General features: G+C 38.8%; 1 protein-coding gene across 5 annotated transcripts in view; it reads right to left on the bottom strand.

Moving 5' to 3' along the window:
• The window catches only part of Hnf4 (Hepatocyte nuclear factor 4), a 41,586-nt gene that overhangs the window by 2,656 nt on the left and 19,779 nt on the right, over positions 1–19,151 (bottom strand). For 2 of the 5 annotated variants that reach the window (XM_034979228.2, XM_034979229.2), the window contains exons 2-9: positions 7,279–7,462; positions 6,621–6,715; positions 3,976–4,103; positions 2,939–3,085; positions 2,180–2,300; positions 1,338–1,469; positions 774–1,010; positions 82–223 (exon numbers count right to left, since the gene is read on the bottom strand). In XM_034979228.2, the coding sequence (XP_034835119.1) occupies positions 82–223; positions 774–1,010; positions 1,338–1,469; positions 2,180–2,300; positions 2,939–3,085; positions 3,976–4,103; positions 6,621–6,715; positions 7,279–7,462 (1,186 nt within the window). Of the gene's footprint in view, positions 1–81; positions 224–773; positions 1,011–1,337; positions 1,470–2,179; positions 2,301–2,938; positions 3,086–3,975; positions 4,104–6,620; positions 6,716–6,975; positions 7,053–7,278; positions 7,463–10,685; positions 11,607–19,151 lie in introns of those variants that run through there. The other 3 variants (XM_034979227.2, XM_034979226.2, XM_034979230.2) reach the window with 3 other exon arrangements.

The raw sequence follows: 19,151 nt of genomic DNA, 5'->3' as shown, positions 1-19,151 counted from the left end.
ACCTTTTGACCACTTCACTCCTTGAAGCGTAGGGAATTATCATAAAAATGATAAAATGTACAGGTGTTTGATTGTACTCACGCGTTGGGCTCCTGCTTGAAGGGCACGGCGTCGAACAGCGCGGGCTCGGGCAGCGGCAGCGGCAGCTGCGGCACGAGCGGCGGCGACGCGGCGCCCGGCGGTGACGCGCCCGCCTCTTCCAGCGACGCCTCTGTTGACGCACCTACGACCTTAGTCTGTTAGACCCTATGCTAATGGCCCAATACATTACTACAAATCCATACTAATATTATAAATGCGGCAGTGTCTGCCAGTCTGCTAACTTTTCACGGCCTATCCGTTTACAGTACTACCACTTTTATAAGTTACACCGATGTGCCTGCGCAGAAATCTTATTTTTGAATGGCGCGAAAATATCTCAGCCTCGTAGCGCGCGGCCGTCCGCTATTGGTTGTTACTTACCCGCCATGTTTTATACGCGCGCATTATGAGCGAGATAGTACGAGTCTCTATTTTCTCGTGTTCAAAATCTTAATGACAAGCAATTAGGTCTGTATTCATTGGTGTACATTCGCCTTTCTTTTTCATTCGATACTGAAGATACCTGTGGTGCTATCTCGTGATATCGTTGTGAGTTGCATTCCGCCTTAGGCTCGTATCTCGTGATTTCCGTATGATTCTTTGGTATGAGTGTGAGAAGCGTAATCAAAGTCACAAATTCAAAAGAGCTAGATCCCAAAGTCGTAATGCTAGTTTAAAACAAAATGACTTACCCCCAAGCAGCATCTCCTGCAGCAAGCTGTCCACATGCGCGACTCCAAATAGCTTCGCGAACTGGATCTGCTCGATCATCTGCCACGTGATGCTCTGCAGCGGCGGCAGGCAGAGCAGCAACTCGCCGAAGCGGCCGCGCCCGTCGTACTGACGGTCGCTGATGTAGTCCTCTAGGTTAATTTGGATTTGATAGCGGAGTTGCTTGATCTTTTGTGGTTGGGAGAGGCCTTTTGCGTCTGGAAAGGGAAGTGTTGGATTTTATTACTGGAGTAGGTACTTATAGTCAGCAAGACTTACTTCTGAGCTACATTTGTCGGCAAGGTTTTAATTGATGGTACTAACTACTTCGTACAAAATTAAATCCCCTCGAAAGAAAAAAAGCCTCAGGATAGCTGTTTGGTTTTTGGCGGCAATTTTCAGCGGAAATGACTTTTTAACGTTACTTCCGTCCGAAAAAAGATTTGAGTTATTTCAAAAATTTTACTTCAATAATGACCTAGAGTTGGTAAAAACACTAATAAGTAATCACTACTCAGGAGTACAAAGAGGAGGAGGGTACTCACTGGGGTCAAAGAACACGATGGCCTTGAGGCACGCGAACTCCGTGTCGTCGATGTCGATCTCGCGCAGCGGCTTCACGATCTCGTCCATCACGCGAATGCCGATCATGCTGATGTCGATGTCCATTCTCCCGTCTGCAAGGACCAGAGATGAGCATTATTGCTAGGTACATGAAATCATTTTTCTAAATCACTTTTAGGGTTCCGTACCTCAAAAGGAAAACGGAACCCTTACAGGATCACTTTTTTGTCTGTCTGTCAAGAAACCTACAGGGTACTTCCCGTTGACTAAGAATCATGAAATTTGGCAGGTAGGTAGGTCTTCTAGCAGAAATAATGGGAAAAATCTGAAAACAGTGAATTTTGGGTTAGATCACACAAAAAAAAAATTGTGGTCATGTAATAATTAGTATATTCAATTTTCGAAGTAATATAACTATATCAAGTGGGGGTATCATATGAAAAGGGCTTTACCTGTGCATTCTAAAACACAAACATTTTCATTTATTTTTGTGCATCATAGTTTTTAAATTATCGTGTAAAATGTCGAAAAAACACGACTGTAGTACGGAACCCTCGGTGCGCGAGCCTGACTCGCACTTGGTCGGTTTTTTTTAATAATCGTTATAATTAATATTCATCGTACGTGGAAGGTCCAGATGGCAATCGAGGACGCCCCGCACACCTCTCGCGCTAACCCGGTGCAGGTTAGCACAGGTGACGAGCGGGTGTACGGGGCGTCCCTCCGCCTCACACCCCGATTGCCATCTCAACCTGTTGCGGGCTTATACCATGCGGTGGAAGATCACTTGCTGCCCCAGCTTGAATATTAAAATAGAGCTTACCGATGTGGTGTTTGGCGATGATGCAGTTGTTCCCCAGTAGCAGCACGTCGGACAGATGTAACGAGCGCCGCGCGCAGCCAAGCAGCAGATGCTCGCCCGCGTGAGCGCGTAGCAACGCCACCTGCGACATGTTGCTGCTCAATACACAATGCTTCTACCTACACGGCTTATAGATGTACGTGTATACCGAAAGGTATGCAGCTAATCGCTATTTTGCATAAGGTCTCGATAGTCGAAAGTCATGTAAAGGATCTCAACCAATAACAAGACAAGTTTACCAATCGCTTGGGAAAATTATATAGTGCCACTATGCCTGATTTGGAATCTACGTGATCAAATAATACATGAGGAGATCCTTAGGAGGACCAGAGTAACCGACATAGCTCTCAGCGGGTGGTGAAGCTGAAGTGACAGTGACGGTGACACATAGTTCGAAAAACTGATAGACGTCGGGGTCTTAAGGTTCTGGAATGGCGACCTCGCACCGGAAAGCGCAGCGTTGGAAGACCTCCCACTGCATGGCAATCGGGGTATGAGGCGAGGAGACAGGAGTTTGCACACCCGCACGTTACCCGCGGTCGCTCGCAACGGGTTAGTGCGGGGCTGTGCGGGGCGTTCCCTCCCCGATTGGCATTTCAACCTGCCGCGTACTACAGGTGGACGGACGACATCAGGCGAGTTCGCAGGGAGCCACGGAAGTCCCTACAAGAGACCTATGTCCAGCAGTGGAGGTCTATCGGTTGTTGATGATGATGATACCTGATCGTCGAGGTGCAGCTCTGTGAAGGCGGGGATGTACTTGGCCCACTCCACGAGGATGAGCAGCTGCTGCTTGATGGAGTCGCACACGTCATTGATCTTGGCCAACTTGCGGTTGTTGATCTCTGCGTCCGTTACGTTGTTTGTCTGGCGGATGAAATACAATTTAGGCCCATTTATCTCCGAAAACGCAGGAAAACCATGATGCTTATTTTTACAGTACTGCAAGTGCGCAAAGTAGCAAATTAATGTCTAAGCGCAAATTTTTAATACCCGAATTGAAGGGAACTGTTTTAAAATAGAAATAGACATATTGAGAACGTCTGGCAACGCATGAAGTGATTTCTAACAATATTAAGAAAATATGAAGAAAATCCACCCATACTAATATTATAAGTGCAAAGGTGTGTCTGTCTGTCTGTCTGCTAGCTTTTCATGGCTCAACCGTTCGACCGATTTTGACGAAATTTGGTACAGAGGTAGCTTGCAACCTAGGGAAGGACATAGGCTACTTTTTATCCCGGAAAATTTAAGAGCTCCCACAGGAATTTTAAAAACCTAAATCCACGCGTACGAAGTCGCGAAGTACGAAGATAAAATAATTAGACTATTCCTTTTTTTTAAATTGTATAGTACTGGCAACAGTACTATACAATTATATAGCTATAATAAGTAATATTACTTTAACCTAAACTTATACACGTACTTATACCTAAGCATCGGTCCATTGACCGGTTATCTTAGTCTATAGTTAACATACTTTATTGGAAGACACTTTGTTCTTGGTTTCTTTATACTTTGACGTAAGATTTTTTATACCTTTATTACCTGTTATCTCCCAAAGCCACCATGATCTAAACAAACATCCAAACAGATGTCCCTCCCAATGTTGGGGACAATACGCAGATAAAAATAGAAGATAAGGTTTTTAAAAATAACGAAGGTCTGGCACGCGCTGGCTCTTAGTTAGCAAGAAGCACCGTATCTGTCAGCATTTGGAAACTTTTATTACAGATTGTTACGTACGAATAACTTACTTCATCTATGACCTTTCTGCTGAGAAGCTCAGCGTTTAGCAGTGAGACTACCGACAGCCCATTGGCCTGCGTGGGCTCCTCGTACGACGGCCGCCTGCAGTTGATGCGGTCTCGTTCGTTTTGTACGGCTGAAACAAATATGTTATATATGTTTTAACACCACGTAAGTCAAAATTATCAACCTTACAGGAGAGCTGTTTCCAAAAGGTTTGAGTTGTTATGGATACCGTGCAGGTGTTTTTAGGGTTCCGTACCCAAAAGGTAAAAACGGAGCTCTATTAATGTCACTCTGCTGTCTGTCGGGTGTCTTGGTTTTTTGTATAGAATACTAACCCAAACCAAAAATTCAATTAAATTATTTTTCATGAAACGGAGCCGGATTTTTTCTTCTTACTCTATTATGTGGGGTACCGGGTACCATTGTTTAGAGCTCATTGAATAGAGTACGAATATATTTTTTTTTTATTAAAAAAATAAGGCTGACTCGCACATGGCCGGTTTTTGTGCATAAGGCAGCACGGGGCCCTACTGTGACTTATCCGGACTTGTCCTTTTCAGTATATGAATTTCAACCGTATTTCAGTTGACGTTCAAGTTGTTATATAAAAACTCGCTTTCACTGCACTTCGTCTGTATGGGTACGAAAACGTGTCCAACGTTTCCGTCGCACGTTAGGTACGTGCGTCCAAGCCTATAAATTCACGGTATTTGATTCCGGCAGATAAGGATAAAAAATAAACAAATGCGTCATTCCTTAATGAGTAATGTACGTAGTTTTAGTTTGAATTACTAAATTATTGTACATACATGTCTCAATTTTAATTAGGATAATATTATATTAATTAACTCGTTAATTTGTTTGTTCGTTAAAGGGAGAGAAAAACAATTAATGATCATAAGCGACTGTGTAATTATTTGAGAAGACATTATGTGAAGCATATTGTTAAGTTTGACATCCTGTTTCAAATTTTTTCATCATCATCATGTTATACCAGCCTGCGAACATAGGCCTTCCCTAGTGAGCACCACCACTCCCTATCCTCATCCTTCTTCATCCAGCCGCTTCCGGCCACCCTCTTTTCTGTGCTGTAGGGACGCGACTTCTAATCTAGGACTTTCGGCTCCAACAGCCATCCTCCCTACAACAAGCATGGCTTGTCCACTGCCACTTCAGCTTGCTTGGTTTGGCCTGTGTGTTCTGTGTGAGTTCTGCCCAGTTCCTTGTTCCGGATCTTATCATGCAGGGAAACATATAGCACTCTCTATAGCTAGCTAAGAGACTTTGAATTTCAGTTTTTAAATTGTTTGTAAAGCAAGAATAATTTGTTGCGAAGTAAAATTTAGGAAATTAGAGATGTTCTAATCGCGTCCAACTCCTAAGTTTCACATTATGTAATGTATTTGGTAATAGATTAAATCCACAATTTAGATTAATGAACTACCTACTTCTTTTTACGACCCTTATTCAGCATTAGTACGAAAGTAGTAAAGAAGCGAAATAAATAATTTATGGACAGATCTTAATAATTGATTTTGGCCGCAACACCACTACATTTTAGTTCATTCAATTTTCGACTGAATTTTCGCTCAATTTTAGTTAGTAACAAAATTATTATAATAGCACGGGCTTTTCTTTGTTGGTCACGTTATGATTAATCAATGAATTAGTCACTTTTAGCTATGCAAATACTAATTATGCAAGTACCAGAAGACACTGAGTCAGAAAAACTTTATTGTATGTTATTATTGCAATTTCACAGTTTCTATGGAGGATAATATGTTAACCGGATCTATAAGTTTTGCTGACATAATGCAGAATTGAAACACAAACGAAAGATAAAACACCGGCCACTTGGGTATTTGCCTACTTTTGAATTTGAGAAATATTATTACTTTATTATAAACTAGGATAAAAATAATGACGTACATTGAAGAAAATATTAAAATCCAACAAAGATTTACAAAGTTACAGGCATTTTAATTTTGGAGTGGGAGGGTCTTCTATCCCTTTCTCGCAAAACGAAAATTTGTATGGAACCGCACGAAGCTACTATGGCATTAGTAGGCGTGACGTCAAACTGCTGTCTAATCAGAAATATTGAAATGCTTATAACTTTTTTATTATTTGATCAATTTAATTAGTTTTTTCAGTTTACGTCATTATTTTTATTCTAGTTTATAATAAAGTAATAAAAAAATTGGAGTCAAATACCCAATTGCGAGTCAGGCCGAGGTTTCCCTACTACAGTCATATTTTTTCGACATTTTGCACGATAAATCAAAAACTATTATGTATAAAAATAAATAAAAATCTGCTTTAGAATGTACAAGTAAAGCCCTTTCATATGATATCCCACTTGGTATAGTTATTTTACTTTGAAAATTAAAAAAAATTAACAAACATATTTTTTGTGATGTAACCACAAATTCACGGTTTTCTTTACACGGTTTAATTTAACGTTCTAAAAATAGTGCTATACTCTTTACAATGTTGCCTGCGGAAAAGGATAACACTATATTTAGACCTGTCATTTTACTTTGAATTGTGGGCTTTGAGACAATTCTGATTATAATGCGTGGTCTTCGAATAATGTCATTTAAAAATGCTTATATTGATAAGGAGTCTTGATTGTTTTGCCTCTTACCTTCTTTTTTCATGCCAGCTTTAAAACATTTCCTTAGCCTACAGTATCTGCATTGATTTCTTTTGTCTTTGTCTACCACGCAATTTCTGCTGAATCTGTAAAAGAGAAATATATTGTTTAGTCAGTCATTTTTTTATTAGAATGCCAAAAATTCCCCTGCATCTTGAGAGGGATATATAAGTGCTTACGCGATAGAAAGAGGCGTTTATTAAGCTTTAGGCCGCAGCGCTGTGCGAGCTTAATTTGCACTCTACGGCGTCGTATCAAGAATCACTATTTATTTAAACGTCTTTGCGGAGTGATTATTCTGTACCTGAAAAGTACTATTAAATATTCTATAGTACAAAACACTAACCTGCAAGTATATAGATGATTTTTTCTAACAATGCGTCTAAAGAAGCATTTAAATCCGTCCCACGATGAGGCCACACAGGGCTTCTATGGCTTGGTCACCACAACTGTCCAAACTTTATAAAACTGGTACCCCAATTCGTTAGAAGGTACAAGGCACAAACCTATAAGTGTAAAGGTGATTCTTTCTAATGCTGCATCTAAACGAGCATTTGCGTCCGTCGCGAGATGTGGCCCCGTAGTTTTAGTGGCTCGGTCCTCACAGATTAATGTCACTACAATTTGTTAGAAGGTACAAACCACAAACCTGCAAGTGTACAGATGATTCTTTCTAACGCTGCGTCTAAAGAAGCCTTTGCATCCGTCGCACGATGAGGCCCCGTAGTGTTTGCCTGTCGCTCGGTCCCCACATATGGCGCAGTGCTGCGACAACGTTATAGAACTTGTTGCACTCGCCTCACTGCTACTGGTCTCTAGTTGCATATCACTATCTGCAACAAAAGTTTTTACATTTACTTTTGGTGGTATTAAAAAATATTTTTCAATTTGCGGGCTATAAGGGCGTTTGTGCACTCATCCGTATTTGGTTCGTATCCGTGATTCTCTGAAGTGGCCGTCATACAAATACGTACATTCGATTAGTATTTTTTGACAGATCCGTAAAATCACGGATGAGTGCACAAACGCCCTAAGGGTAAGTGCCTTGCGAATATACACCGCGCGATTTTTCCCGTAGAAATCTTTAACATGGAAACTGTATCATATTCGCATTTTTTTTGCGTGTGCGTGCGTGCGGTTTCATACAATTACAGTATGTCACAGAATTCTGCGGAGAAAAATCACGCGGTGCAACGCAGTGCGGGCCTAGCTGTTTTTTCTGTTCCGTGGGGCCTAGTCTAAACATTGCGTATAACCAATAAAAAACCCATGATAATAAATTTATTTCCCGAGTGTCTAGCCAGAAGATAACACATAGCCTTGAATTTAGTCTGTTTAATAATAATTCTCATCATGAATGGAAAAGTTTAAGGAGAAAGGGATGTTGGTCACAGAAAAAAGTTATGATAACGCAACATCCAAGTGGGCGGGGATCGAGATTGCCGTCAAAAACTTTTGCCTACAGTGGGGTTAGTATGAGATTTTACATCTATTACCGTTGAAACACATTAACGTCAGATTATAGAATTGACCTAAAGACCCTTGATTTAAAGTCAATAATTCAGTTTGGAGTGTAGGTATATATGGATGAAGGGACTAACTTAAGCTTTAAAACAAGACAGTTAATTTACTTTCACAAAAGTTTTTCGACACCCGAATTCTATCAACGTTGGTGACATCTTATACTAACTCACTGAATAGTAATGAGTGTACGAAACTAATTTCCAACCTTTACTAATCTTAAGAGATAACATGTAGAAAAATAATATTATCTAGAGGTGCAAGTAAGAGATGCACGCTGCCATGAGCTTACATTTTTTTTAAAATAAAATTGTTGATCTATAAAATATGATGTCATAGTTTATTATCATTAATGTTTAACTGATTGGGAAATAAGTAATTATTCCGTTAGGTATACGAATAAAAGGGCACTTAAAAGCTTATTATAATCATTTATTTACATATTTGGATATGGAATCTGTAATGACCTTATTTTAAACAAGGTCGGTATGTGTAGCAAAGGGATTTTTACAACCGCGGAAGTAGGTACTAGGAATATATAACTATACTGATATATAAATATATGAAGGACAACGGTAATATATAAAATTGTTACGTAACAAAACACTTTGATATTTATTTATAAAGCTATTATAATATAATATGTATTAACGACGTTAATATGCATATTATTTATATTTATTATATCTGTTGTAGGCATTAAGCTTATTTCAAACTACGGGATATAAATTATATTAAGTATAGTCCGGTCAATATTGGCGTTCCCAACATTCGTACCAATTTTTACTCTTAAAATTGGTACGGATGTTGGGAACGCCAATATTGACCGGCCTATAATATAATTTATATGCCGTAGTTTGAAAAAAAAAAGGTCGAGAGTAGCTAAAGATAGAAAGAAATGGCTTCTAATGGAGGAGGCTTTTACCGCCCTGGGCGGTCCTTACAATGAAACCCATTATATTAATATAGTTATTTAAGAATAAGAAACATAGTTTACTAACCTACTAATAATTCTTTTATTTTTTATTTTTTGTTAATTATGCACTGTATTAGTAATAAGAAAAATATTGTAAGGAAAAAATAAAGCTATTTTTATTTTTATTTATTATTTTATTTATAGTTTGAAATAAGCTTTAGGTATGTAACTGGAGCTATGATGACCTTCTGTCATTATTTTACTTTTTGTAATGTACCTAACTAATTTCAAAATAGGATAATTAGTTTTTAGACGAAGCCTATTGAAAAAATACAAATATTTCCGACAGCTGAAACAAATAATATGTAATTTACAGGAAGCATTATTCAGCAGTAAAAAATAATTAAAAGACTCAATACGAAGCGTACTTTGTGTACATAAAGTAGATTGTTATATGTACAATTAAGGTAATTTATGTCACTGCGCAAGAACATGTGACTAGAAATCAGATGTATTAAGTACAATTAATACATTTATTTGTCTTGATAATCTTAACGTATCTTAGTTTAAATATTTAATGACAATAGGGTATTGGACTACAGTAATAAAAGGATGTGATTTTTTATATAGCGGTAGTTTATGGGGCTAGAATTCATTATTAAAGAGACTACCTCTTGTACCTCAAAAAAACCTAGAAAAAGTACAGGCAGCTCAAATTAGCTCAATCTACGGGCGGTGAGAGACGAGTAGCTGCCAACATACACAGTCGACGGCCAGATAGGGTCCATAAGTTAGGTAGGTACTCCCTAAGCACCCGATTGTCCGATTCAGGTTAGCTAGAAATAGTGCATTCCACAAGCAAACTGGAGTAGCGTAGGTACTTTGTCTGATGAAGGTATGGAATTTCACTATAGGGCGAGAACTGAATTCGATCACCTATCTGCTTTGAAGTAATCACTTCTTACGATGGGGGCTCGTACCTACAGTTTTTTGTATAGATGTTCGTTGTTTTGCAAAGCAGTGTATAATAATGAAATAGCTATACCTACTTTAGTTTCCTTAATCTATTTAAAAGATAAACAAGTATCTTCTCGCTAAAATGCGTAAAAGGCGCATTAATGCGAATTGACAATGGAATCATGATACGAGTGTAAAACCTAACTCGAAAAGGTCACGCGTTTCTCCAAGAGGGTTTCAGCAATTTGTTTTCAAACTAAGGAAAACTAAAGTATAATGCCCGGCGTGCGTTCCAATATCCCTCGCGCGCCACCGTAATGTTTGTGTCTTACCTATGCATTCGCGTACCCATCCGAATGAGTTAAAACTTTGTAAAGTTGGTGTTGAAACTTGCGGAAAGGTTTCTGACATAGTACCATCAAAATACAATAGGTGGTGCGCGAGTCGCGTTACCATGCATGCCAGGCATTAGCAAATTTATATGAAAAATGGGGTTGCAGGTTTTCGCTTATCTTTTAAACAACTGTTATCATAACTTGTGCCTATCTAGCATTAAAAATAAAACCAAGTAGGCACCTTAAACAAAATAATATGATAAGGGTTAATCTTGTAAATCTTTACTGACGTCTACAGAAAAATATTAACTACTATCAAGAACGAACCTGTGCTATAATTTGGCAAAGAGTTGACGCATTGTTCATTTTCTGGAGGAGTTTTATGCGTGTGGATTGAAAATGGGTTGTTCTGATGCTTCTCCCACATATAGGATCCTGGTAGCACATAGTCGGTTCCTGGGCAATACCTCGGCCCGCAAAAGTCTTGTGAAGCCGCCATCTCACAACCAAGAGCTGGCATCTTCCAATCACAAAAGGCAAGAGTGTTACCACATCCAACCGTTATCAACTACTGAATGCAACAGTCAACATTCGACAATTGATAATAAATAGATAAACATTTTTAAGTAATCGAATACATTCCAATTAAGAACATTAATACCGTTTATCAACAACAAATAATACTTTATCCAATCCAAGTATGTCGGTATGATAATCTCTTTCGATATATTTTAGTTATTTTAAAGCCAGTTTCATCAGATTCTTGATTATTTCAATGGCAATGTTCACTAGCTATTATAAGCACATATTCACCACGTTTTCATTTTATTACAATCTCCACTTTCGCCAGGTACTTCTATTACTTCAAAAGCTACACTGATTTCCTTCGTTCATATAGGTACTACTGTCACAAGTTAGTTTGCGGTTATGGTCACATTCACCAGGTTCTTATATTAAACCAATGTTTAAATTCACCAGGCATTTCTGTTAAGACTATATCCACGTTTGTCAGGTCCTTAGCTGTTACTTTAATATCCAGACGATTAACGCGAATCAGAGCACCGAGGTGTTTGTTTTTATCACGCCATTGTTTTCGTACAAAACGCCGATATGTTAACGTAGGTCACGCGAGGATTTATCATGCGTCTGGTCCGTGACGATTGCGGTGTGACAACGCGACCTTCCTTGACCGCGGCTAAGCGAGAACTAAATAAAACTAATGAACTAACTATCGGGTGTTTATAGGCTTTAATGAACGCAAATCTGCTAGCACAGCCTGCCGACCGGCAAATGTCAAGTCAGCAAGCCTGAGTCACCCGTTATCGGAACTGCAGCGGATGTAGAATCGAATGCACGACGAGGAGTCACAGTCACAGCTGATGGATGAAGTTTCGTTCGTACAGGGAATGTTATGTTGCCGACCGGATGAGTAATTGATTGTCGTGCATACGCTTTGTTCCTTTGTCATCTTTTGTACAGTAAATGATAGTTTTCAATCTTCCTTTTTTGTCGTCGTCGGTATGATAATTTTAACATGATATCCCAGTTTGCGTATCAAAGGAACTGTTATGAAATGGATTACAATAGTCGTCCAACGATTCATTCAATGTCGTGCTCTATTGCTATTAGAATAATGTGAACAACGGCGTTTTTAGACAATGGACTGTCAACGCTAAGTCCAGCAACTGAATTATCAACCTACTTTAAATCTAGCGCGGTTAGAATCGTCTAGTCTAGATGATTAATCTAGTGCTAGTGCCATTTCTACTGCTGAGTGAACTTGACGATATTTAACATAGAGATTGTATCCTGGAGATAGACATAGGATATTTTGTATCCCGGAAAATCAGAGTTCCCACGAGATTCAAAAAATCTTAATCCAAACAAGGAACAGCTCAATACTCAGACCGCTAACCGAAATTGACGATATTTAACACAGAATTTGAATCCTGGAGATAGACAGGATATTTTGTATCCCGGAAAATCTAAGAATTCCTACGAGATTCAAAAAATCTTAATCCCAACAAGCAACAGCTCAATGCTCAGACCGCTAATAGAACTTGACGATATTTAACACAGAGATAATTTGTAACCTAGAGATGGACATAAAATATTCCCGTGAAACCACGAGGTTCGGAAATCTAAATCACGGACACCGGTTAAGGTCGCCATTAAATTAATTGACAATTGGTCCAGCGCTAGAAATGATGAATGAACAAACTAGATCCAGGTACTGGAGCAGAGATAAGCGGCTCCAAAAACGATGAAAGAATCGAATGTGACTATACAAATAATACATTGTGGGCTATTAGTAATCGAGAACAGAACTTTTCGTTACTAATCGCGAAGCAAACGTAATTTCACGTGTCAAACGCATGCTCCTATTCAAATATTTACCAGTTTAAACATTGGTGCTAATTCGGTTGTACACTATCTCTTAAAACCAAATTGACAGGTCGGTGATTGTCACAAGCGGATATTGTGAAAACAGATAACAGCGACTCTTCATAGCAGAAGTGTGTAGTGGTAGGAACTAGGAGTAAAAGAAGGTTGTCTCCAAGATGCTAATAGATAAGACGCTGTTCGGTACATATAGCTTTTTATAGAACACAAATTGTTTTTTATGCAGGGGAGACAAAAATAGTTTTTTTGCAAAAAGTGAGGTCGGTCATCCGAATAAAGGTTATTTCACCAAAACACACAAATAATTACCCTCCGATACACGCCTATATCCATACTTCACGCGGTATACTGATAAAAGTAATCGTAACGACCAATAACTACATAAACAACACAATGATAAACAAACGACTAATAGGTTCAGTGGAAATGTTAGCTTTCTGAATATTTAATTTTTATAGTTCATCATCATCATCTACAGCCTGTTGAAGTCCACTGCAAGACAAAGGCCTCTTCACTTGTACACTACTTCTGCTCTTGGTAAGCTGAATCTATCTCTTTCCTGGTTCTCTTCGATATCTTCGCACCGACACGACAGACAGACAAAGAAGTGATTCTATGTGGGTTCCTTTTTCTATGGAGATACGAAACCCTAAAAACATGAACTGTTCGTAGTGGTGGTATTTTTAAGAGTAGGGACCTAGTCGGGTTTGGGTTTCTGAAGTTTATCTTGTTATTTACTGGGTCAAGACACCGATTTTAAGCAGTCTACTTGGTAAATCGAGGGTACTGCGTGTAAGGGGGACAGATAGCGAGATATCCTGACCCCGACCCGCCCTCAGATACGACTGTTTACTTGTCGCGTATCTGCACTGTAATTCATGGCACTGATTATATAATACCTATACAATATATGAAATATATTATATTGTGAAAATAAATTATACCTAACTAGCTGATGCCCTGATACTTTTATCTCGGAAAAAAGTTCCCATGGGATTTTTAAATCCACGCGGATGAAGTTGCGAGCATCAGCTAGTCTTATAAAAATATAAAGGGTTTCTATTAGTTAATTGTATTTTATAATAATATAAAATACCTGGATGTTTGTTACTCCTTCACGCCACAATGACTGAAGTCTAAACGGATTTGGCTGGAAATGGAGATAATATATTTAGGCTACTTTAGAAAGTGTTCCCGCGAGATTGTTTATAGATAGCTATATACACGCGGACGAAGTCGCCGGCATCATCTAGTAATCTATATATATAAAAGGAAAAGGTGACTGACTGACTGAATGACTGACTGATCTATCAACGCACAGCTCAAACTACTGGACGGATCGGGCTGAAATTTGGCATGCAGATAGCTATTATGACGTAGGCATCCGGTAAGAAAGGATTTTTGAAAATTCAACTCCTAAGGGGGTGAAATATGGTTTTGAAATTTTGTAGTCCACGCGGACGAAGTCGCGAGCATAAGCTAGTTTTAAAATAATTTTCTTAAAATTTCAGGTCTAAAAGCATATTATTATAATGCTTCATAATGTGGTTTCCATAATTAAATTTTAAATTGATTAAAATGTAGGTATTCACTACAGTAAGGACAACAAGGTAGGTAATGGTATCTGAAGGAGTATAAACAACACGGCCCTTTTTAACTGTTACATAAAAATACGGAAATAAGTGGTGACATAATCAAGTGGGGAGCCAAGTATTAACAATTATTGCGAGGTCACTACCTAGAAAAGTTGTTTTTGATTTTAAACATAAGCATTTCTTGAGCTGTTGCAGTTATTTTAGAAGCTGTGATAGCCTAGCGGGACATTCGCCTCCTAATCGAAGGTCGGGTTGATCCCGGGCACGCAGCTCTAACTCTTCGGAGTCAATACCACTTGCTTTAACGGTGAAGGAAAACGTACGTGAGGAAACCGGCACACCTGAGAGTTCTCTATAATGTTCTCAAAGGTGTATGAAGTCTGCCAATCTGCAGTTGGCCAGCGTGGTAGACTATGGCTAAACTCTTTCTCATTCTGAAAGGAGACCGTGCTCTGTAGTGAGCCGGCGATGGGTTGATCATGATGATAAACTTACCTATTTATAAGTGGTATAATATCATCATCATCGTTATCAACCCTCAACGGCCCACTGCTGCGCACGGGTCTCTCAGAATGAGAAAGGTTTAGACCGCAGTCTTCCACGCTGGCCAAGTGCAATCCGCACTTGGCCAGCGTGGAAGACTGCGGTCTTCATAAACCTTTTTGAGAACATTATGGAGACCTCCCAGGCATCAGGTTCCCTCACAATGTTTTTCTTCACCGTTAAAGCAAGTGATATTTAATTGTTTAAAACGCACAATATAACTCCGAAATGTTCGAGGTGCGTGCCTGGGTTCGTAGTTCGTACCCCAGATCCAGGCTATAACCGTTTGTTCATACCACACCATAGTTCATTCAACCGTTCACAGTAGGGTAGAAATAATTATAGTTTACAAGCGAAGGCGAATGATGTCAAGTGCAGTGTAATGATATTCCGTGACGTATCATTGACCTCAACCTTACGGTCGAGCCACAGGTAGATGGAGGACACCCAGTGTTGTAACTTGTAACATGTTTTTACTATCACATAAAACGCACATAACTCCGAAAAGTTAGAGGTGCGTGCCTGGGTTCGTACCCCAGATAGCATAGTAGAGTAGAATTAATTATAGTTTACAAATAGTTTACAAGCGCTGGCGAATGACGTCAAGTGCATTGTAATGATATTCCGTGACGTATCATTGACCTCAACCTTGCGGTCGAGCAACAGGTACTCGTAGATGGAGGACACCCAGTGTTGTAACATTTTTTTTTTTTAAAGAATATTAGCCATGTTAAATGACTAATATTCCCATTTCCTCTCCAACTAAGCGTCAGGCTTGTGCTAGGAGTAGGTACGACAATAGTGCAACGGGCGGGGTTTGAACCGTCGACCTTTCGGTTTTCAGTCCACTCCTTTACCGGTTGAACTATTGAGGCTCTATAATTACTTACTATATAATTACCATCACATAAAACTTGTGCTTGTGTAGTATATAGTGCTTGAATATAATCCCCGAGCTAACCCGGTGCGGTACAGCGCGGATGACGTGATGGTGTGCGGGGCGTCCCCCCGCCTCATACCCCTATGGCCATCTCGAGCTGTCGCGTACTATACGTAAAGTTCGGGTCGCTATTTTACGCGCATTTAGGTACCGCACAACTGCTTTGTCTAGACTCTAGACGGCTTCGTCAAACCTCTGTAATATGTACCAGTAATACTACCCTTACTCTGATCAAATTACGTTTGTTGAGCGAGTGGCGGAGAACCCTCTGATCAAAAGAAACTACTAGAGCAGTTATTTATTTGTTGGTTATGCAAGTTATTGTTCCGTCTGTTTAGTCAATTGGTTTGTTTATGGTGTAGTCCTTAATGATTGGATATACTTGAATAGTGGGCACATTTAGATGTGCGTAAATTTTTTTGTTGTGCAATTGAATAGGTAGATATTTCCCTTTAAAGTAAATACGTAATATAAACACTTTTCCTAGTTGGTGTAGGTAACTCAGAAAAAAAGCCTATGTAAGTAGCATAAATGTAAGTGGTGATAGCCTAGTGGTTAAGCCATCCGCTTTCTTTTCGGAAGGTCGGGGGTTCGATCCCGGGCACGCACCACTAACTTTTCGAAGTTATGTGCGTTTTTAAAACAATTAATATATATTTACGAAGTACTTGTATGGTAGCTTATGAGTTATCCGTATTTTCACGGATTCGGATCGGATGAGTGCATGATCGCTGTTACTGTACCTTTAGGTGTTTGTTTGTACGCGCATCACGCAAACACTACTCTACTAGAATGAGTAGAAAGTGTATGTAACATTAATAATTTCATGTAGGCATATTTGACAAGGATGTAAAATGTAAACAGTGTTATCTTTTCGAGATATTTGTTACAGTGGCGATAAAATGTCATGGCTTATTCAGAAAAGATTTTTTTATCATTTCTAGCAACGTATAAATTAATATTCATTTACTTTCATGTATTTCCTTTGTCAACTCTTTTTTAGGATTCCGTAGAAAATCAAGGAACCCTTATAAAGTCGTCCAGTTCGTCAGATTTTAGGTTTCATAAAAATTCCTTAGCTTTGATTTGGTTGTTTTTACAACAGGTATATAGGTATAATTTGTGTGGAAGTTACTGTAAGTAGTGCTGAAATAAAAAACTTTTTAACCGACGTCAAAAAAAGGAGGTTCTCAATTCGACTGTATGTTTTTTTGTTTGTTTACAACGCGATTACTGCGTCAATTATGAACCGATTTTGATGATTCTTTTTTTGTTTTTCAAAATCCTTTTGATAGTGGCATTTGTGGCATAGTCAACTTTTTATAAATATTATATTTTGTAGCATTAGTTAGCTCAATCGTGAAAGGTAATTGTAAAAAGTATAACATACTTAATCATGGTGACTTGCAAAATGCAATACGCGGAATTTTTGCCCTTTTGCTAGTTTGCAACTTGGTTGCGTCGTTCTCCTCAATAAAATTGTAATTATCGAGATACGATAGTTCAAAGTCCATTCGTTAAACTAGCTTCACACTGCTCTACATGTTATCGGCGACCAATACCCAATGTTATAAGGCCTCCATTAGATATACGATGGGGGAGCATTAAGGTATGATTCCGAACCACGCTGCACGCTTGGTGCGTGCAGCGTGGTTCGGAATCATACCTTAAGTGTTAGGTTTTGCTGTCAGGCTGAGAGCTACAGCACAGTTCACGACAATTAGGGAACTTCTAACAAAACATCGAGGCTTCGGCGTCACTGGCAGGTGTCAAATGTTAGTACATTTGACGCAGGTAGCCCTATTTTTCTTTGATTTCACTTCACCATAGCCTATTTGACATATCGTCGATTCAGGATCGAACCGAGAGTTCCCTCACTCTAGTTCATTCTGACTATAAAGCTAACTTTTAATTTTGCTCAGACTTAAGTTTCAGTTAAAACAAGACCGATTTATGTTCGCGATATAACGCTGTCTCGTTTTAACAGTGTCTTAAGTCTAAGCAAAGACAAAGTTCGCTCTATAGATTTCAACCTTAGTTTTGCCATAGTCGACTGCTATTACTGATGATCTATTTTCTAAGCTCTATCTCTAATGTGAAGGCTGTTAGCAGTTAGACTGAATATCTGGATAATTCTCTGCTCCATTAGTGACCACTGAGCAGTCATTCGTTAGTTAACGGAATGAACTGATGTATATTGTCTATCCTCTAATAGATCAATCGTCTAATATACTCCTTATTGAGCCCTAACGTTCATGAAGGAACTATAATATTCCACTGTAGATAATATTTGAAAGTAAATGGTATTTAATTTCGATTGAAAAATGAATAGATACGTATACATTTTTACACTCGATAAATAAAACTAAAGTGTACGTCAACATGAAACTGTGTCACGTATCGACTTAGTTTCATTTCATCATGGATATAAAAGGAAAAGCTGACTGACTGAATTATCAACGCACAGCTCAAACTACAGGGCAGAACGGTCAGAAATTAACCCTGCAGATAGCTATTATGACTTAGACATCCGCTCAGAAAGGATTTTTGAAAATTCAACCCCTAATGGTAAAAATAGGAGTTCGAAATTTGTGTAGTCCACGCGGACGAAGTCGCGAGCATAAGCTTCTTATAGATATTTTTCTTTATTCGAATACAAGCTATTGCCTACAATCTCATAGGTAAGCAGACTAGCCTGGAATAGAGGAATAATGGCAGTTTATCAAGTTGTGTTCGAAGGAACTAGCTCCAATTATATTTCTATTAGACATCTATCTTTTCCAAGGTCCTCTCATTGCTGTACTACATACCAAATTCCATTCATTGTTATATTTATTGAACTCCAGGTACCTAAACTATGCGTGCAAACTAGTGCGTAGTGTCGCATCCGCCAGTTACAATGTGTCCTCAATTATAATATATCGACACAGCGGTCTTTGATAAGAGAGTAAATTATCAAAGACTACGGTCCAAAGTCCGTTTGTTACGCCGGCTTCACACTGCCGCGCACGCACTTTGAGTTCACAGTTCAAAAATGTGTCATATAATTATGAAACATTTTAAATGCGTTTTTTTACACATAATATTAATCCTAATGTGAATATTAATTATTCTAAAAATCATACAATGTTGTCGAAATATTTAACTTCGAAAACTTTTTAAATTTATTTTTATTAAATTAACACAAAGGCTTATTTCATTATTAATGGACTTCAAAAATAGGTTCTTAATTTGAGGCATTTTTTCTCTAAATTGGCTAGGTAGACCCAAGAGTGGGATGTCAAGTAGGTAGGTAGGTACTAGGTAAGTACA

The sequence above is a fragment of the Maniola hyperantus genome, chromosome 20, assembly GCF_902806685.2.
Source record: "Maniola hyperantus chromosome 20, iAphHyp1.2, whole genome shotgun sequence".
Classification (NCBI taxonomy): Eukaryota; Metazoa; Arthropoda; class Insecta; order Lepidoptera; family Nymphalidae; genus Maniola; species Maniola hyperantus.
Note: the sequence above shows the minus strand (reverse complement) of the source record. Positions and strands in the feature narration are given on the sequence as shown.